Source organism: Notolepis coatsorum, assembly GCF_963971535.1.
Source record: "Notolepis coatsorum genome assembly, chromosome: 4".
Taxonomy (NCBI): domain Eukaryota; kingdom Metazoa; phylum Chordata; class Actinopteri; order Aulopiformes; family Paralepididae; genus Notolepis; species Notolepis coatsorum.
The window spans coordinates 43,806,969-43,829,021 of record NC_140168.1 but is presented as its reverse complement, the minus strand read 5'-3'; the positions used below and the strand labels follow the sequence as shown (position 1 = coordinate 43,829,021).

Here is a 22,053-nt window from a genome sequence, read left to right as displayed (position 1 = left end):
TTTGTGGCTTGTGTGTTGTGTATATACTGTGTGTGTGTGTGTGTACAAAACCATTACTTGGATGTTGCTATAGAGTAGACCACCAAACTCTAGTGCACAATTGATTGTAAAAGGATTAGTGATGCTGTGTTGCTTTACTTTAGCATGGCTATTGACATGCTAGACCATGAACTATTACTGGAAGAACTCTGGGCATAATGCCTTCAGTCTTGATGCTGTCAATTTGATGAACAGTTACTTGTCCAACAGGATCCATTGTATTTTCTTTAATGGGGGTTTCTCTGCTATGAGGAAGGTATAATGTGGTGTTCCCCAGGGCAGTTGCCTTGGTCCGCTACCCTTCTCAGTTTAAATTTTTTTTTAAACTTTTTTAAAGTTTTTATTTTCATTTTTTCAACAACATAGACAATCTCTTCTCAGTTTTACTGTATGCTGATGGTTGTAATTACGCACTTGGGAGAAAGCTGCAACTCCTTACAATCAAAGGTATGGCTTTGAAGCAGGATTGTGAAGCTTAGGGGTCACCCTTGATGGACAACTTACATGGTTTGTCATATAAAGTTATAGCTAAGATGGGCAGGGGAGTGTGTCATTAGGAGATGTGCTTCTTTCCTAACGGACAACTCGACTAGACCGGTTATCAGTGTTGTGCTAGTTACTGAAAAATAGTAACTCAATTACTTTACTAGTTACTTAATTTCAAAAGTAACTCAGTTGCTTTACTAGTTACTTACACCCAAAAGTAATGCGTTACTGTGAAAAGTACTTAAAAAAAAGATTGCTCTCAGCCTTGATGTCGCCGGAGCATTTCATTATAACCGTCTTGCAACGTTGTTTAAGATATCAATCGTGCATTGCAACGTTAGAATAGTTAGGATATCAATTGTGCATGAAAGGACTATTTATATTGTTTGATTAGTATTGATGAGATTCCCTTGCAGATTCTTACAGTCAAAATCTGTTGATCAACTTTGCATTCACATCACTGAACTCACCAAAGTCTGTGGTGGTCGAGATGTAACGTTAGCCCAGCCCTTCAAACATTTTCTTTAGCTCATTTCCTTTTTGTATATTCTCTCTCCAAGTAGTTAGAAAATGTGAAGTGTTCCGTCCCATTTGCCGTGTGCCGCCTGGTGATGCTAACTAGATCCCCGAAAGCGAGTGGCTTACTGGCTTCGGATGAGTCCTGTTAACGTTAGACTCAGCTACTAGCTTCGTTGAAGCATGGGCAGTAGATGGTATCTTTGAGCCAAAACACAAATGACATTTAACTAAAACGTTCTTTTCTTTGTGCTCGACAAAAGAGAAATAGTGAGAATATCCATGTGTACAAACGCGAGTAGTGGGCGCTGCCATGACAGTCAAGTCTATAGTAAACAAAACGCATCCACAGCACAGCGTGTCCCGCAGGTGAGGTGACACAGACAGGAATCAGGAGGACTGTGCTGGATCACTATCGCTTGCTACCAATCTACATACAAATAATGCAGTAACAAACCATTCAGTAACGGTAACGGCGTTACTGAATTTAAAAAGTAATGCGTTAAGAGTACTAGTTACCGCCAAAAGTAGGTGTTACTGTTACTTTGCGTTAGTCCCAACACTGCCGGTTATACAAGTGCTGGTTTTGTCTCACCCTGACTACTGTTCTGTTTTATTGTCAAGTGCAGCAAAAAATTATTTGAACAAGCTTCAACTGGCACAAGTAGCAAGTAGCACTAACTAGAGTGCATGTTGAGGAAATGCTTGCTGATCTCTCTTCGCTGAAAGACGAGGGCATGCAGTCTTCTAACATCTGTACTCTAGCTAGGCCAATAAGTTTGTACTCAAATATCTGACTTATTCCAACCCATGGAATGCTACGCAAGCTAGCTCTCCATTGGATCTTATTTAAATGTGGCACCCCAGGAAGTAAACAAATGGCTTCCTGGGGAAAATGGTCATCAATAAAGTGATAAATGGTCACCAATAAAGTGACAACTGGTCACCAATAAAGCCGATGACCATGGTGACTTACCATGGTGATGTGGTGGTGTCTTTTCTCTCATCCCGTAATGAATTCCCGATTCACAAAAAGAAGGACATCAAACATGGGGACAGCCATACTTAATATGGTCCCCTGTTTGTACTACAGCAGCAGCTGTAGACGGTTCTCTTAATGTTTGACTCAGATAATTGGTTGACAGACTGTGGCCTCTGACAGCTGAACAATGGAACATTTATTTATTTTTGGTTGGAGCAACAGTGTAGCGGCACAAAGTATGCAGTAAAAAGTCAGACCATTGCAACGGCTGCATGATCCATCTGTATGATGATTACAGATGATCATCTCCAGGTCAGGCAGCAGGCCTGCTACCTCATAGCTCACAGGGGAACTGGCACAAAATATATTCTTTCTGCCTCGGCAGGTAGGTAGGGATATGAAATGTGTTCTCTGCCGTATCAAGCCAGACATGTACCTAGTGCTAGCCAGCGCTTATCTTAGTCATACTTTCCGTAACTGCATCAGACAATGTCTGTCTTAATGTTATCCTTGGATCACCACCTCGGATACAAAAACACATCGCAATGTACTGCTGTCATTGAATTATTTCAGTCTGATGGTAGGCAGTGGGCAGCAGTCGTTTTATTGAGCTTTTAGAGATGCAGTTTTAATTAAAACCTATTTTTGCTCTCCTCTGCAAAAATGTTATTCTTATAAGTCAGTCTTGCCTCTTCCTTCGTGTGTGTGTGCTGTTCAGGTGGCTGAAGTTTGAAGAAGACGTGGAGGATGGAGGGGAGAGGTGGAGTAAGCCCTACGTGGCCACGCTGTCCCTACACAGCTTGTTTGAACTGCGAAGCTGCATCCTCAACGGCACAGTCATGCTGGACATGAGGGCCAACAGCATAGAGGAAATCGCAGGTATGTTAACCGCGCCGTACTGCAAGTGTGCAGTGTGCGCACTAAGACGCTGCAATATTTATTCAACATACTGTCCGTTAAAGGCACCACACCTGCAGGATTTCTGCTGGACGTAAAGTGAGCCTTTCCAAACAAACGGGAGGGTGGTAACAAACGGCAATATCCCCTTTGCATCAGCGGGTAAACGGGGTTCATGGAAAATGTCTTGAGATGAGACGATGAGAATCAGGCTACCAATTGTTGCTGTGGTCTCATTTCTTTACTGTAATTATATCAAGGTATCTCAACTAATCTGGCAATGATGCATGGATATGATATATTATTGTTGACAATTCTCCTTGTAGTGGCTTTAATATATACAGCTTAAATCTCTTCTGTGCGTGTGTTTTCATGTGTCTACCTGTGTGTGTCTCAGACATGGTGATAGACAGCATGGTGGCGTCATGCCAGCTGAAAGAGGAGCAGCGTCAGAAGGTGCGTGAGGCCATGCTGAAGAGGCACCATCACCAGAACGAGAGGAAGCTCAGTAACCGCATCCCGCTTGTCCGCTCCATCGCAGACATAGGCAAGAAACACTCTGACCCGCTCCTGCTTGACCGGAATGGTGAGATCCCCGCGATGCACTCTCATTTCTTTCTCTCTCTAAACCCCCTCCGGGGGCCGACCGCTGCTTCTAAAACCCCCAATTGTTCGAATTCCCCCAATGCCGTCGGAAGACGTTGGAAGTTTACAGTGAGTAGAATCTGACAGTGATGGTTAATATTATGGAGTCAGCTTCCCTTGCAGTGAAAGAGAAATCTGGGTGCCGTTTGTGCTATAGCATGTATGGCTGGCCTGGCCGGGGGGGGGGGGGGGCGGGGGGGTTTGAATTGACAACGGCTTCTACTCCTTAGGTTGACTGTTAATGGGACACTGTATGAAAGATGTCTGCCCCCATGGTGTCATTCAGTCCTAACATACCCCAGCATGCATTGCATAGCGTCTAACATCCACTTTTACTCTTGGTGTCAGTGGTAACATTGGCTACCATACATTAGAGCTGTGTCGACTTGCACTGCTTACACTGGCTAGTGGTAATCAAATATGCTATGCTAACATTCGGTAGCTGATATCATGGATATATATATAAAGACTAGATGACTCACCCGCGCTGCTGGCCAACGGAGACCGACGTTGCCACATGGCGGCCATCTTGCTACAGGGTAGCATGCCCACTCATAACATGAATGTCTATAGTGCATGTACTATTGAAATAACCATAGCTTGCTAAATGTTCAACCGTTTGGTTTGTTAAAAACGTCAGATGTAGTTATCATACTGCACACTTATGGTATAATTCATATGATTTTTTTTTTTTATATATAAAAATTCTTCCAAGCAAGAATTATAGCCACGTTAACCCATTCTCCGCCATTCACGTGTTAAGCCGGGTTTCTCCGCCATGCGTTGTCTGCCAATAACTCCGTAAGGCGTTTTTGAGATCAATATTTCATATTTTCGTAATGGTATTCATATTTCACCCACGGAGTCTTGGGTGATGCTGTCTGGGCCATCACAACTCTGCAACGCTTCAATACCGCCACCTTGTGGCCCATCGACGAGTTGCCAAACCGGAAGTGGCCTGAAGTGCTCGGTCCGTCCCCTATTTTCGTCCTGCCACTCTCTTATTGTCCCGGGGCTCAATACAGACACCGTCGATATGAATCTTTGCTATAACTCAATAATCAACATGATTTGGACGTGTATTAGTAATATACAAACCGGAAATGGATCGCATCGATCAACATCCCATAATGGCGATCTTTTTGCTCCACTCTCATTGCCCAATGCTACGAGGAGACTGGGGTGAGTTTCAGCGTTTTTCTTTTTCTTTTCGATACAAACTGCTCTGATCAATATATCACCCATACTACATGAATCATTTAACGTCGGCCATTGAATTATAAACGACCCCCCCTCCGTTCACCCGCAGATGACCAGTCATGACGTTTAGGACCATGTACAGTTGAAATTTTTAATATAAAGTTGATCGGTATCAAACTGCATTTGATCATCTAATATATGCATTTATGCCTATATCTCACGTTTTATGAAATACTGCAGAAAACGATAAAAACATATTTATACTCTAGACGGAATTTTAGTATGAATGTGTGAATAAAAAAGTAAAACGTTCCTACATCCTGAACGATAGATAATTGATGTTGAATGGGCCATAGTAATGTAAATTTAGCAATACAATTTAAAAAGGTATAGCCCTGCAAAGAAGGTGAACATCTCCATAGACTTATAGCGCTGGCAGAGAGGGTACAATGCCCGGCAGATAATGGGTTAATAACGTTTGTAATAAACCAAACCGTTTGTAAATCCGTCAAAAGATTTCGGCGAGTTAAGAGTATTTTTGTTTGTGCAGATCACTCACCTTAAAGCAGTAGTTAACTGTAGCAAGATGGCCGCCTGTGAACTACGCGGGAGACTCCGCCTTGCGCCATCTAGTCTTTATATATATCTATGGCTGATATTGCTCTATGGTTTGCTAACTAGCTAATGTCACCACTGATGCTTGCTAGTAGCCAAAGTGGATGTTTGATGTTTTGCATTGTGGGGTAGATTAGGAGGACTGACTAACCTGGGAGCAGACATCTTTCAAACAGTTGCCCATTAGGTGGACTGCTTTTATGCTTTAATGCATTTTGGCAACTGGTAACAGCACAGTATTTCTTTGGTTGGGCATGGCCAATGTGTTATTTTCTTTACGTATGGTGTGCATTAGAAATGTACTGTTTGCTGGTCTGGGCTTTTTAATGAATGAAATAATGAATATGGTTGTCTTTGCTCCTGTGCCTGTGGCCCTTTTTCCAGATAATAAACAATACATTCATGTATGTAAATGTGAAATGTCAAAACGTTGTACCTTGTAATGTTTTCTCTTATAATGAAAAAGCAGGTAAAGCAGCCTGTATTTTGTGTAGTTCGTTGACTTGTGCCAATAGTAGCTGTTGATGTGTTGTGTATGACTTTATTTATTTGTGGTATGAATACAGTGCACTGACTGTACTAACCCTCCTCTCCTGCATGCAAGCCTCTGTCAACTCAAGAGTTTTGCCTCAACTCAGTCGCAGTGTGTGTGATTGGTCGGCTTGTTGTTGAATGGGACAAGGTCCCTCCTCTCTCCCCACCAAATCACGTTAGTCTTGTCACCTTCTCAGTGTCTCCTGCACAACCCTGCTCTCACTCACTCTTCTCCAAGCACCTCCCTCTCTTACCTGCACTTCTCCCCTGCTCCTGCCGTCTGCTCCTCCTGCCTTTGTTTCCTCCTGATCCCACCTCGATGTGCTCCTACCTCATATGTTTATCCTTCTCTGCTCCACCCCTATTTCCTGTTTCCTCTGTCTTACCGTCTACCTCCTTCACTTCTTCCTCGCCCTCTCTCTCCTCTCCATTGTCTCCTCTGTTAGGAGAGGGCCTGTCCTCTTCTCGAGCCAACCTGTGCCAGAGGCGCGAGTCCAAGGTCTCCATTCTCCTCAGCCACCTCCTGCCCTCCTCCTACTCCTCCTCTGCCGCCGCGGCCTCTGCAGGCCCCTCGCCCCTCACCACCCCCCCAAATACTCCCCCGTCTGCCCGCACCCCCTCCTCCCAGATGCCGCCGCGCACCCCCTGCCCCGTCCTCCACCCCCCAGGCATCCCGGAGGTGGTGGTGTCTCCCCCCGAGGACGAGGAGCTGGCCTTGGCGGAGGAAGAGGAAGCGGCGGCGCTGAACCCCAGCAAGCAGCAAGCGTCCGCCGCCACCCACGGCTTCCAGCTGCTGCCCTTAGAAGGCAAATATCTGTGTAGCCTGCCAGTGTGAGTCACGGCTTGAACGGAGAACACTAGCACTAGCATGCTGGCTCGTAACCCCCCACCCCCCCCACTCCCACCAGACTGCAAAATCTGCGGTCATCTCATCAATAACCCACAGCAAGGTCCACTCACTACAGCTCTCTTCCTCCTCTATTTAACCCACAGTCCTCCTCACGCCACTTCTCACCGCTTTCTCCACCCCTTCTCTCTATATATATATTTATTTTATATATATATAAACTCTTCTATCAATATTCTCCACCTTTTCTTCCAGAATCACACCATTGTTTTGTCCTCTATATTCTGTGTATCCCTGCACACTTCCATGTAGCCCTCCTCATCCTCTACCTTGCTTGGTTTTGTCTCTCTTCACGTCTCACTCACTGGCTGCACGGCTGTCTAGATGTTTTGTTTTGTTCCGGTCTGGTCTCTTGGTCCAGTGATGACTCTCTCATGCCAACATCCATCTAGTCACGTGCCTCCCGCTATCCAAGGGGCTTCCTATATGGGACGTTGATGTTTTCCCAGCCTTATTAACCGTCCTATTTGGTCGCTGATAATGGGTTCCATAATGGGTTCCTCATCCTCCCCAGCTATGATTTGTTTGATGTCGAGACGACGTCACACGTCCCCCCCCCTGCCCCAGTGGCATCGTTGGCATTTGTCTTCATTCTCAGTTTCTAAGTATAAACAGGGATGTGTGGGAGTCCCCTCCCCTCATGAAAAACTACTAGTGAATCCTATGTGTGGCGGCAAGCAGCGTGGCTAAATATAATCCCTGGGTGATTTGGCACATACTAACACTGACATCTCAATGACTTTTTGTTCTTCCTGGACCCAGTGTTGTGACTTTTATTTATAGACTGTGCGTGCGTGCGTGTGTGTGTGCGTGCGTGCATGCATGCATGTGCATACTCGTTTTCCTACCGTTGTGGGGATCAAATATCCCCACAAGTGATGGAAACAAGATTTTCTTTTGTTGACGTTGTGTGGATATGGGCCAGACCCCACAAGGTAAAGGAGCCATTTTAAGTTGAGGGTTTGAGGGGGGCACGGTGGCACAAGAAGGTACTTGGGTTCAAACCCCAGCGGGGGGCCTTTCTGCGTAGAGTTTTCATGTTCTCACTGTGCGTGCTTGCATGAGTTTCCTCAGGTTACTCCCACCACCATAAAAAGACATGCTAGTTATATACAGTACTCCTGCCAATGCCCTTGACCAAGGTAGCGTCATAACTGGAGTTGGTTCCATGGGCGTCGCACTGTGTGGCTGCTCACAGCTCATAAGTCAGGATGGGTCAAACGCAGAGGACGAATCTCCCAAGGGGATTGATAAAGTATACATACCGGTACATAGCGATGGCCGAAGAGCAAAACCTATGTGGAAAAATTCACTTTTTTGAGAAAACAAAAAATACATACCAAATACAATACAGTTTTTTGACAATATAACTATATTATGTGTTAACAATACCGACCAGGTATTAGTGCCTCACAACGTGCAGATAGTAGGTTTTTACCCCACTTTGTTTTCACGCAGATAGGAGGTTTTGTTCTTCGGCCATCGAGGTAAGGTTAAGGTTGGGATACAGGTTGGGGCTTGGTGTGTAGTTGTTATGGCTACGGTTAAGGTGAGGAGTTAAGAGAATGAATGCAAGTCTAAGGAATGTCGATACATGGAAACATGGGCGCGTGTGCAGCCGGCACCGCGCAAGAATGTCGGGTCGTGAGTAGCGGCTAGGGTAGGGCTGCTGGGTTGGAGGGAAAATCAAAAGGTTGGAGGTGGTCTTATTATAGACAGAAGAGGCTCTGTAACTCTACCCGCCCCTCTGGAGGAAGAGGACATATAGACACGATTTCCCAAGAAGCAAACCTCCTGACACCAGTCTGTGGGTTACTAACAAGGGGTTGGGAGAGCTTTCAAGCCACTCTTCTTTTTATAGATCTTATTTGGTGGGTGTGCTGTAATGGTCACATTTATAAGGCTACCATAAAGCAACTCTGACGGCGCATTAGAGGGAGAGATTGCAATTTCACTAGGCCATGAAACGTTCTCAATGTATCATATACCGTACAGTACAGTAAGCTGTCTGATGAATCTAGCTCATATACAGTATAGTAAGCTGTCTGATGAATCTAGCTCATATACAGTGAGTACAGTAAGCTGCCTGATGAATGCAGCTCATATAGTAAACTGCCTGATGAATGTAGCTCATGTACAGTAAGCTGCCTGATGAATGTAGCTCATATACAGTATAGTAAGCTGCCTGATGAATGTAGCTCATATACAGTACAGTAAGCTGCCGGATTAATGTAGATCATATACAGTATAGTAAGCGGTCTGATGAATATAGATCATATACAGTATAGTAAGCTGCCTGATGAATGTAGCTCATATACAGTACAGTAAGCTGCCTGATGAATGTAGCTCATATATAGTACAGTAAGCTGCCTGATGAATGTAGCTCATATACAGTACAGTAAGCTGCCTGATGAATGTAGCTCATATACAGTATAGTAAGCTGCCTGATGAATGTAGCTCATATACAGTACAGTAAGCTGCCGGATTAATGTAGATCATATACAGTATAGTAAGCGGTCTGATGAATATAGATCATATACAGTATAGTAAGCTGCCTGATGAATGTAGCTCATATACAGTATAGTAAGCTGCCTGATGAATGTAGCTCATATACAGTACAGTAAGCTGCCTGATGAATGTAGCTCATATACAGTACAGTAAGCTGCCTGATGAATGTAGCTCATATATAGTACAGTAAGCTGCCTGATGACGCTCATATACAGTACAGTAAGCTGCCTGATGAATGTAGCTCATATACAGTACAGTAAGCTGCCTGATGAATGTAGCTCATATATAGTACAGTAAGCTGCCTGATGAATGTAGCTCATATACAGTACAGTAAGCTGCCTGATGAATGTAGCTCATATACAGTATAGTAGGCTGTCTGATGAATGTAGCTCATATACAGTACAGTAAGCTGCCTGATGAATCTAGCTCATATACAGTACAGTAAGCTGCCTGATGAATGTAGCTCATATACAGTACAGTAAGCTGCCTGATGAATGATGTAGTTCATAATATACAGTATAGTAAGCTGCCTGATGAATGTAGATCATATACAGTACAATAAGCTGCCTGATTAATGTAGCTCATATACAGTACAGTAAGCTGCCTGATGAATGTAGCTCATATACAGTACAGTAAGCTGCCTGATGAATGTAGCTCATATACAGTACAGTAAGCTGCCTGATGAATGTAGCTCATATACAGTACAGTAAGCTGCCTGATTAATGCAGCTCATATACAGTACAGTAAGCTGCCTGATGAATGCAGCTCATATACAGTACAGTAAGCTGCCTGATGAATGTAGCTCATATACAGTACAGTAAGCTGCCTGATGAATGTAGCTCATATACAGTACAGTAAGCTGCCTGATGAATGTAGCTCATATACAGTACAGTAAGCTGCCTGATGAATGTAGCTCATATATAGTACAGTAAGCTGCCTGATTAATGTAGTTCATATACAGTACAGTAAGCTGCCTGATGAATGTAGCTCATATACAGTACAGTAAGCTGCCTGATGAATGTAGCTCATATTTTCTGTACATTTACAAAATAACCATAATGCCTCATGACTACTTTTAGATAATCCTGTGAATTACTATAAAGAAAGGCACTTTCTAATTTCTTCGTTGAACAGCGCTTTCAACACTTGCCTTCCATGTAGATCCACATTTTGGTTCTCCCTGTTCTGCCTCTCACGGTTGTTCTGTAACGTTGGGTGGTAGTGGTGGGAACTGGTCTGCGGCCTACTTTGCAAAGTACAGTTTTCTGGTCGATGTCAGATTTCTTCTATCCAAACTCCCCCTTTTAGGTACAAGTTCCTCATCTTATCTTGGTTGGGCCGAGTCCCGTTCTGTATCGGGAGTGTTGCGGGGAGTTTCCTTCTGTGTCACGCTCCTCCATGTTTGTTTGTTATGAGCCCAGGTGTGCTGCTTTTTTGCAACAATAGCGATAGAAGCGATGGAGGGAAATCTCCCACGATATATATATATATATATATATATATCGAACAGCTCTAACCCTGGGTCTTCGTAAGAACTGTATATTGTAGCCATGACCATTCTAATACATTGATTACATATAACAATGTACTGTTGTAATTAATGGGAGTTCATCTCATTCTTTTTTGCTTCCATTACAAGTCTGTAGCGGGTTGTGGTCAGAATCTAAGTAGTTGATGTGCGATTTCTTTTTCTTTCTTTAATCTCCCAGTTTGCATATGAATGGGGCAGCGCCGTGACGCCACTGTTCTAGAAGGCTGGTATGGGTGAGCATTCCAGGGGCTTAATCTTCCTGAATGAAGTGTGTTGGCGGATGCAACCTAGGCTAATCCCCCCCCTTATTCCCAAAGGCTTTGTTGGGAATGTGAGGGATGGCGTTCCTGTCCATGGCCGCTCACCGTCCCGTACCCCGCCCTGGGGTTACAGCAGGGCACACGTTGAGGAGCGCGGATCACCGGGCAGCCTAATATGCCAGCGACATTTTGCAGATGTTTTATATTGACTTTGATTGGATGTGCGGAAAACTTGTTTTTGATTCACTTATTGTCATGATGGGTAGACATTGAGGAGGGTCACAGTAACAAAAGGGGTGAGAACAGCTGGTGATGGGAGTGTACTTCAGAGAGGGAGTGTGGGGTCGCTATGCTTCGGACCATATGCATTATCTACTCATTTCATCTCCCGCTGTCGTGTTTTCCTTCAAGTGCTAGCGTTTCCTTTCTCCTGTACGCTTCAAGTCACGTAGGTCGCTGTGTTGAAGCGGGTAGTCCATGCTTCAACACGTGCCACTGCTGAAGGCTGGAGAGGAGGTCCTGACATTCAAACTAATGTTCAAAATAAGAGGTTTCAGTCGTAGAACAGCAGTAGTCGTCACCGTAGTGGTAGTAAATTACAGCAGTTTTTCCTTTTTTCCAATACAGTGAAAGTATGAAGCACATTGGCAGCATGTACTGTATTTATAGCTGTATTCCAGTTCTAAGTTAAAATGAACTATGCTGCCTGCCATTTTCACAGTAGAAATTCCCAACAGCTGTCATCCTCCAGAAATTACATGACTGACGGTCAATCTTGCCCCCCCCCTCTCCCTCCCCCCACACCCCTCTTCTGACCCAACCGGTACCTCCTAGGGCCCCTGGTGTCCCCGAACTCTGTCCCCAACAACCTGGATGGTACCAAGGCAGCGGAGAGGAGGCCGTCCAAAGCTGGGGTCAGTAGAGAAAGCAGCAGTGTGGACTTGAGCAAGGTAACCTAACCCCCTGTACTGAGCACAGAGTCACCCCGTCATGGCAGATGGCCCGGCGTCAATCCTGCGCCGTGTGGGCCATGCATGGCAAATTGGTATCACTCGTCCGCCCGATCACTCAGTCGCTCACTCACAGATGATTCGGCAGGGACGTTCTGTCGGACGCACGTGCAGGTAGCACGGTGGGTCTGCGCGATCTTGTTTTTAAATTTTTTATTAGCAGTCTCTAAATATATATATATATATTAGTGCTGTCAGGCGATTAAAAAAAATTATCTAATTAATTACAGGATTTGTAATTAATTAATCTAATTAATTTTAATCGCATAACCATTTCATGCCTGATATTCTATATTCTATAATCATATTTCAAATTGCATGTGTCCGGATGGCAGAATTCAGTACTGTATCTACAAAACCTTCTGTTTAATCATCTTCCATCTATAAATTTGCTTAGATCTTTCAGGTCTGGTCAATTTGAGCATGGTGTTATTCACAGTCAAAGATATAAAAAATGTATTGATATTCTCATTTGGTTCATTACAATTTACTCAAAATAAAATTTTCATTCAATCAATCACATGTCCCTATAATCAGATACCAAGAACATGCAAATGGACCATATTAAAAAAAAAATCTGTAAATGTGTATTCTACATGCTTATGGAATGAATGAGATAAAAACATATTTTGTAATTAATTTTGAGTTAATTTTCATAACGCGATAATTAGCTGTGTAATTAATTAATCTAATTAACGCGATAAACTGACAGCCCTAATATATATATATTTGTTTAAATGGGCTTGAATTTAAAAAAAAAGTTTTATTTCCAGTACAGGCTCTATTAGAGCTCACAGGAGACCCAGGCCCAGCCCTTAACCCTCTGGGCTTTGATGAGAGGGAATAGTTCATCATTGCGGCTCTAGTCGCCCCCGGGGGATCAAGACATTGGTCCTTGAAGAAAATAATCCTTTATTTAATCCGTTACTGTTTTTGTTTAGAAAAACTGCATCCATCATTTAACAATTCTCTCATCTACAAAATAAAGAGGCCTAGCAGCTTAAAAAGCAGCTTTTATGTCTCAGAAACAACTCTTATGTATTATGTATATGTATGTATTATGTATATTAACTTATAGGCAAGGTAGATTACTTGGTAGTAAAGTGCATAATACTAAAAGACTATGGTTGGTAGTTATTATTATTATTATTATTATTATTATTATTATTATTATTATTATTATTATTATTATTATTATTATTATTATTATTATTATTATTATTATTATTTTTATTTTTTTTATCCACTTTTTCTCCCATTTTTCTATATTTTCTCCCATCCCAATTTCGTATCATCCAATTCAACCCTCCCCTGTCACGAACGCTGTTTCTTGCCTCCCACAAGCCGGCTGCAATGTGGACTAAGTCATACATAGCACAAGTCCCCTCCGGTACTTGAGGTAACAGCAGTCGCATCTTTTCACCTGCGCAGCTCGATCTCTGTGTCGAGGAGTAACACGTGGGAGGCTCACGCTGCCCCCGACACTTCCTGATTCTACTGCGCAGGCGCACCAACCGACTTGTAGGAGTCGCTTGTTCACAACGTTCGATCCCCACCCTTCAGTTTTCCCTCCCCGTAATACGGCCAATGTGTATTACTGCGGACGACCAGCTAAACCGAAAACAATGTGGAGAGCTGGATTCGAACACGCGAATCCTAGCGTCTCCACACTGGTGGCGAGTGCCTTGCCCACTACACCACCTAGCCGCCCAATTATTATTATTATTATTATTCTTTTTTCTTTTTCTTTATTTTTTTAGATATTGATTGAAGAAATCTGTTTTTAGTAGATGGCGAAAGATTGGGTGGGTTTCAGCTGTCCAGACTGTGGGGTGAAGTTCGTTCCACCACTGTGGAGTGACGACTGAGAATAGCCTGCTTCTCTTTGATGACCCCCCAGGAGCTGGGATAGGAGTGTGTCTCAGGCGGCCAGAAGATGCAGAGCGTAGTGGTCTTGTGGGTGTGTAGTTAGACCATTGAGTGGATATACACTAGGAGGGAGCCATTCCCCTCGCTGTACAAATAATCATTTTCACATCAAATGTTTATTTTCTTCTGCTTATTATTATTACCGGTATTATTATTTTACAATATTTATTGAACATTAATATGACGGCCCTAATATCTATGAGTCAGGATGAGAGAGAAGGATAATGGCTCAGGGTGTCTATATAGTGAGAGATAAAGCGAGGGAGAGATGCAGATGTTTTCTTCCTGGGCTCTGTATACAGCGTTGTACATCTGAGCTCTCGCCACAAAGAAAATGCATCATGAAAATGGAAGTCTTTTTGCTCAGTACTTGTGGTCCTTTGTGTACTAACATCCTTCATCCTCTAGTCTAGACCTCTGGTGTCCTAGCAACCCAGCTTCCCTAGCGCCACATCGCTCCCCTCGCCAGCTGCCATGCGTCAGTCTGCGTCATCTAAGGCTGAGACGATATGTCATTTGGAATAATCGATAAATCGGGACAAAATTCTCTATACATATCGATTTAATTTTTAATTTTTTTGAACAAATGTTTTTTATATATATATATATATTTTTTTTTATATACATGAAACAAGACAAACAATACAGTAACAGTAATAATCAACGATAAATCACAGGACAATAACAGAAATAATAATAACAATGACAGTCCAGTAATTAAATCGGAATGAAAGTACCGGTAGACTAAAAGACATAAAAATAATAAATACAATACATGGGCTCTTGCTCGCTCTTCCCCCCCCAGGACCCCCACGTGGGCTATACATCCACTACTTCATTCAACATCAGAACATTCCAAATTTATATGCGTTCCTTTATCTTACACATCGATTTTATTTTTATTTTGCATGTGTAAAAAAATTAAAGAAAAAACTTATTTAACGTTAGTTTGTGTGTCACGTGCACTCACTGTAGTTTTTGCGATGCTGTAGTTGGCCCATGACACAGTCACACACACACACAAACTAACGTTAAATAATATTTTTTTTCTTGAAAAAAGTATTAAACTTTTTATTTATTTTGAAAATGTTTACACATGACGAAACGACTTATCGATTTCACGGAGTAATCGATAAGTGGTCTCAGCCTTAGCGTCGTCCCTTTTCATCCTCTCTGGGTTCCTCTCCCTCCTCTCTATATGAATCTGAATTCTCCGTGTGCTCCAGGTGGATATGAATTTCATGAAGAAGATCCCGCCGGGCGCCGAGGCGTCCAACGTGCTGGTGGGGGAGGTGGACTTCCTGGAGAAGCCCATTATCGCCTTCGTACGCCTGTCCCCCGCCGTGCTCATCACCGGCCTCACCGAGGTGCCCGTTCCCACCAGGTACTGCCGCAGTGCATCGTTAACTCTGCGTCGGTCGCTTCGGCCCGTCCATCACCTCCCACTTAGTCGAAGTTTTCCATACAGTTACAACTCTGTGCTCCGGTCTCTGAGCTTTTCTCGTGTACCTTCTCATCCTGCATTCTCTACTATTCCACGTCCAAAAACAGTCCTGTTAATGCAGTTCATTCAAATCGTTTTTTTATACATGTGGCCTATTTGATGGGTATTTTATTAAAGGGGAACACCACCCGAAGTAAGAATGCCATTATTTCCTGCTCCATTGACGATTAACACTTTAATCGCCGAAGACGCTGTGCAGCGTCTTTCCCCGCCATGCTTATTCTGCCGAAGACGCTGGACAGCGTCTTTGATATCAATATTTCAAAAATCTGTGATCGAAATCATATTTCTCCCCCGGAGACATTATATGTACTGGTGAGCCCCTCTCAATTCTCCAACGGTTCAAGAGCGCCATCTGGTGGCCGCTCGCCCAAACAGGAAGTGATGCGGATGAAGTGGTGCTCACCCATATTTCGTCCGGGCACTCGCTATCATTAGCAGGACTCCATCTTGACACAATGGATGTCGATCGGTTGCAAATAACTCGATAAACAACATGATTTGGACGTATATACTATTATACAACCTGGAAATGGATCGGATATTTCCACATCCCATAATAGAACATTTTCTGTTCCACGCCTATCTCCCAACGGCGCGAGGAAGATACGGTGAGTTTCAGCGTTATTTTGTAACGTCTTCGATACTAACTGCTCTAATGATCATATCACCCACACTAGATGAATGATATAACGTTGCCCATGGAATTATAAACGACCCCCCCCCCCCCCCCCCCCCCCCCATCTGGTCAACATCAGATCATACGTAGTAACTCCTAGAAGCACGTCCAGTTGACATTTTTTATCTCGCACAGATTCCTACCTAACTGTATTTGATCATCAATATAATGCATTTAAGGCTATAAATCAAGTTCTGGAGAAAGCTGCAGAAAACGATAAAAACATACTTATACTTTAGACCGTATTTTAGTATGAATATGTGAATGAAAAAGTATAACGTTGCTACACCCTGAACAATAGATATAGGACGTTGAATGGGCCATAGTAATGTCAATTTAGCAATACAATTTTAAAAGTTATAGCCCTGCAAAGAAGGGGAACTTCTCCATGTTAAATAGGGCTGGCGAGGGATGGTAAATTATGAATTTAACCCCGGCGATCAAGTGTTAATGGGAGATTTTGTGGACAAAGTATTTGTTTACATTTTTTCTTCTGTTCTATTGTAATGCTTGTTGTGAAACTTAATATTTTAACTGTCTTAGACCATTGGAATAACATATATGAATTCTTAATATTTTAACTGTCTTAGACCATTGGAATAACGTATATGAATTCTTAATATTTTAACTGTCTTAGACCATTGGACTAAGCGTCTGTCTACCACCACAGAGACAGTGGGATCGAATCTGGCTGTGGTGCCTCCGGCTTGGCCGACCGTCTATACTAACACAATTGGCAGTGTTAGCGGGTGGGAAGCCGGCGTGGGTGGGTCCTGGTCGTTGTAAACAGCGACTCCTACAGTTCGGTCGGGGCGCCTGCACAGCAAGGGAAGGATCTGGGAGAGGTAGTGTGACCTTCCACACGTTACACTCCCAGTGAGAGTCCGCGCTGCCAGGTGAAAAGAAGCGGTGGGCTGGCTACACATGTGTTGGAGAAAGCATGTGATAGTCTCCGCCCTCCCAGACCGACGGTAGGCGGTAGAGTGCGCAACGACCAGGAAGGGGAATTGGCATAACGACTAACATTGGAATGGGAGAAAAACGGAAAAAGAAGGGGGGGAAATATTTTTAAAAAATTCAAAAAGGAATAACATATATGAATTCTTAAATTCTAAAGTTCCCTCTTTAATGTCACCTTGACCTACTTACTTGATTGATTATTTGAAATGACGTGACTGTGTGATTCTCCAGGTTCCTCTTCCTCATGCTGGGGCCCCACGGTAAAGGACCCCAGTACCATGAGATTGGTAGATCCATGGCCACACTGATGACCGATGAGGTGAGAGAAGCACTGACATGTACAATATGAATGATATACCTCCTTACCATAAAGCACATGCTGTTGCTTTTTATTTACATACTGGTACTATACTGGCTCCAATGGTACACAGATTTCTTTTGTATATTTTATATTAGTATATGTTATATTAGAATGTAACATGGGGAATGTATATCCCGGACCATATTTTATTTGTATTCTTATTCGTGACTTTTTGTTTTTGTCTACCTAAATGTTTACTATGAGCAATTTGTAGTGCCAAATTAATAAAGTATTTCTATTCGTTTTTCTATTCACAATTTTATTAAGATAATTTCTTTCAGTCTATACAGTAAGGTTAATTGAAAGACCTGGGCCCTCATTCATCAACGTGTTCTACGCACAGATTTGTGCTTACCCTGTGCGTACGATCATTTCTAAGCAAAGAGTGGGATTCATCAATTTCAACTTGAACTTGACTCCGTGCTTACGTCTACGCACAGGTCAGACCATGCGTACCTGGCGCCCAGTGGTAGAATATATTATTACAACAAGGAAATGAGCTTCTGTGCATAATAACACTGGCATGTTCTGTACGAACCGTAGTTCATTATAGTTCACTGTAAAATAGCAACAGTAGTGTAATTATGGTCAAAACCCTATAAATAGCATTTGGAATAATAGATCTTTCTCTCAGAATGAATGCAGCATGGTTTATATAGCGTTATCGGAATATACGGGGTGTAGGCTACTGACTGACTGCGCTCCGCGTAGCTTGATTGATTGATTGATTGAAAAGTTTATTAACAGATTGCAGAATGGGTACAGTACAGTACAGCTCAGTACATACAATTGTTAATTGGGGATGCAGACCAGAGAGACTTTCGTCTTGTTTACATCAGGGTCCCCCATTTTCAATTCATCATAAATCATAAAGCTCAACTCGTTATTATTTTGCGCAGACCGCAGAAACACGGGAACGTTTTGATTATATTTAAAAGGCTTTACGTTAAACGAAACAAGTGGAATTTCGAAGCTGTAAGCAGAATACAAGTCATATGAATATAGTGTTCTTCCCCCTTTTTACTGTATAAGAAAGAATAGAAAACGCATTGCAATGACACCAGATAGTGGACAGACTATGTATATGATGGGATTCAAGTTCGCGTTTTTGTTGATCATAGGCATGCTGTCAGAGTATGATATCTTAATCAAACATTCTAGAACATTTGTCGTCACAGATCATGTCCTAATAGAACATAGGCTATGGCATGGATCGTGATATTGTGTGGACTGTTATTATTACTGTACCGGTACCACCCATTGTGACAACAGCCTTGTGAGTCCCGCACACAAACATGATGGAATTCAAGTTCATGTATTGAAAGGCAGGCTACATCATACATGCAGTGAGATTCATTGTTCTTGTATATGCTCTCGTATTATTGTTTATATAGGCTACCCAATACTGACATCAAAATAGATTGTAGTATGCCTCTAGAAATCATATGCAGCAGGTAGAAAATTGACGGGAGATCCATCGCGATTTGGAATAAAATTGAGGAGAACTTTAATCCCTGGGTATTAATCAAACAACACGGGAAAAGGCAGTCATATTCCAGCGCGGTATTTATTAGTGTTTGCGCTGCCCAGGCAGCAATGGTTAATAGATATCATATCCGACATCACCGTAAGTGTACACGTCTGTCAGCCTGTCTCATGACACGCTTCCCTCGGCTTAGTCCATTTTTCCACATTTCATGGGTGTATTCCATTACCGTATATGGTTAATCGGGGCGTTTCTGGTATGCAAATACGTGAAAGTGTGCACGAGCCTCGGCGCAGAGCCAAGGTGGGATTCATCATGACAGGTGTGCGTAGAGCCTGCGTACGCACGTGTGATGAATCCCGACTTCCCTGTGCGTACACTGGTTCTACATTCCGTGCTTACGTGTGGAAATAGAACATGTTCTACGCACACATTGATTAATGAGGGCCCTGGTGTATAGAATAACATTAGCTAGTCCTGGTGTATAGAATAACATTAGCTAGTTTATAGAGTTGTGCCAACAGACAGGACTAAGCTGTCTACAGTTTAAAAAGCAAAATGAGGTGAGAGAGCTATATAAAGGATGCATCCATGTAATCCGACAACGTCTGGTGTAGTTGAGGTGTCAACTGCAAAATGCCACTGCTACTGACAACATTGCATTAATCTTTGCAATAGTTTAACGATCTTTGACATGGAATAACATCATATGTATCACTCGTAATCTTTATTGAGATGATTAGGTTTGACTGCTTTGGAATGGACGGCGTTGAGTTCCATTGCACCGGTCACTCTAATGTTGTTGCAGTGAATGTCTCAATGATTCTCTCACTCTCACTCTCACTCACCACCTCTGACCCAAGTCTCTTGCAGTTGAAAAGTTGTGACAATCCAGCCAGATCACTGTATTTGCTGAACTATAATTAACAATGCGACAATCTAACATGCATGTACTGTGTTGGTTAACCCAATCCACAGGAGAAATCATGTTTCCTTTTTTCACACGATTTCAACAGACTCATGTGCCACTGTCGTCCCAATCCACAGGAGAAAATCTTTAATTTTCTAAATTGTATTTGAACAATAGCTTATTCTCACGTGCCATATTATATTAACCTGCATCATATAATACAATAGCATACAATTATTTCTGTTAGCTATATTTCATTTCAAACCTTTATTTAAACTCGAAAGGCAACTGAGGTTTCCCTCATTTACAGTCACGTTGAGTGTACATACAGAGTTAAGCAGAAAAGGCATATAAAATCATATTGTAAAATAAGTATTGTAAAAATCATATAAAAAAATAAGGATAACAATGAATTTAAACACGTACAACTTGATTGACAATGGTTGGAGATCAAGGTTTTAAACTGCAACAGAGGGGAGAATCAAGCTTTAAGGACTGTTTATTTTTGTGTATTGTTATTTGCACTTACAAACATTCTTACAATCATACATACATTGTTGGAGTTCATTCCATGAGCTAGAGGGGCATCATAGCAAAATGCAGATTTACCCTGTTCCGAGCAAACTCGAGGGACCTTAAGGACCAGCCAATCACTAGAATGGGTTTCATAGGTACCAAAATTCCATATATTCTATATATTGTGTCCGTGTTTTGTCTGTTATCAGAGAAAGGCCGCAGTACATTCTCACTTTAGCAGAGAGAGAGAGAATCGGCTATTAGCAATCTCTCTGTGTGACGATATAGAGCACATCATCCAATTCTTCTAGTTAACACAATGCTTATTATGCCCCTTTTAGATTTTCCATGATGTGGCATACAAGGCGAAAGACCGGACGGACCTACTTTCTGGGATAGATGAGTTCCTGGATCAGGTGACTGTTCTGCCCCCTGGGGAGTGGGATCCCACGATACGCATCGAGCCCCCCAAGAATGTCCCGTCTCAGGTGAGGGGCCGTCGCCATTAGATGTGTATAATACCATCGGGTTGACTTTTTTTCTTTTGGTACAACTTGCACCTAACTTGAACTTGCGCTTGCAAGAGAGATTTTCTGATGTCTTTTTGGAGGAAGTGAGAGTTGAAGTCACGGCTTAAATTGTGCACACACGGGGTGGCGCGTGTTGGACACTGTTGTTGTGGTGACACGGTGGCTTCCTGTGACCTGCACCTTGCAGTGTTGAGTCACTAAATCTAGAGGTCGAGTCTCGAGTCCCCAGTGTTCTAGTCTGAGTCCAAGTCATCAAGGTTGAGTCCACTCCACTCTGGCAGTCAAAACAGGTCTACATTAAACAGCAAATGACACAGCGGTCACTATTTCAAAGGGAGTTTATTTACTTGTGACACAATAGCCAAACTAATGTACTAGCCATCAATATCTTATGCCAAATGATTAGGGCCTATTACACTTAATTTTTTTATGAATAACCGTATCTATCAATTAACAAGTCAATAGTCCGAATGCAGTCAATGCTCGAGTCCGAGTCGAATCACGAGTCCTGAAAATCAGTCCAGGACTCGGACTCGAGTACTACAACACTGGCATCTTGTACCACTATCATCACACTGAGAGGATGTGGATAATGGATAATGACAAGAGAATGATGAGGTGAATGTCTTCTGGCCTGCAGATGAAGAGGAAGAGGCCGTCCCAACCCAACGGCTCGGCCTCTCCTACCGGGGAGCAGGAGAAGGAGGAGGAACACAACGCAGGGCCTGAGCTGCAGAGAACTGGACGGTGAGTAGCAGCCACTACCAGTGGAGTCTGGTAGAAAAACTAGATTTTTGGAACTTCTTAACCTGCTGTAAACAGTTTTACTCCATTGTTGACATTACATAACCTTTTTAGAGCCACAGAATACAGCAGGTCGGCACCTTGCATGGTCGCCTCCGCCATCGGTGTGTGAGTGAAGGCGGAGGCGACCATGCAAGGTGACAACCTGCTCATCTGGGGCAGTTAGGGGTTAAGTGTCTTGCTCAAGGACACTTCGACAGGCTGCCGGGACGAACCGGGAATGCAGTGTTTCCCAAACTGGGTC

At 42.9% G+C, this 22,053-nt stretch overlaps 1 protein-coding gene across 3 annotated transcripts in view; it reads left to right on the top strand.

Annotated features, from left to right (window-relative positions):
- The window catches only part of LOC311227517 (sodium bicarbonate cotransporter 3-like), a 144,158-nt gene that overhangs the window by 101,436 nt on the left and 20,669 nt on the right, over positions 1–22,053 (top strand). For all 3 annotated transcript variants that reach the window (XM_084313213.1, XM_084313212.1, XM_084313211.1), the window contains 7 exons: positions 2,742–2,902; positions 3,318–3,506; positions 11,955–12,034; positions 15,286–15,443; positions 17,434–17,521; positions 20,817–20,963; positions 21,646–21,752. In XM_084313213.1, coding sequence (XP_084169339.1) covers positions 2,742–2,902; positions 3,318–3,506; positions 11,955–12,034; positions 15,286–15,443; positions 17,434–17,521; positions 20,817–20,963; positions 21,646–21,752 — 930 coding nt within the window. The remainder of the gene's footprint in view (positions 1–2,741; positions 2,903–3,317; positions 3,507–11,954; positions 12,035–15,285; positions 15,444–17,433; positions 17,522–20,816; positions 20,964–21,645; positions 21,753–22,053) is intronic.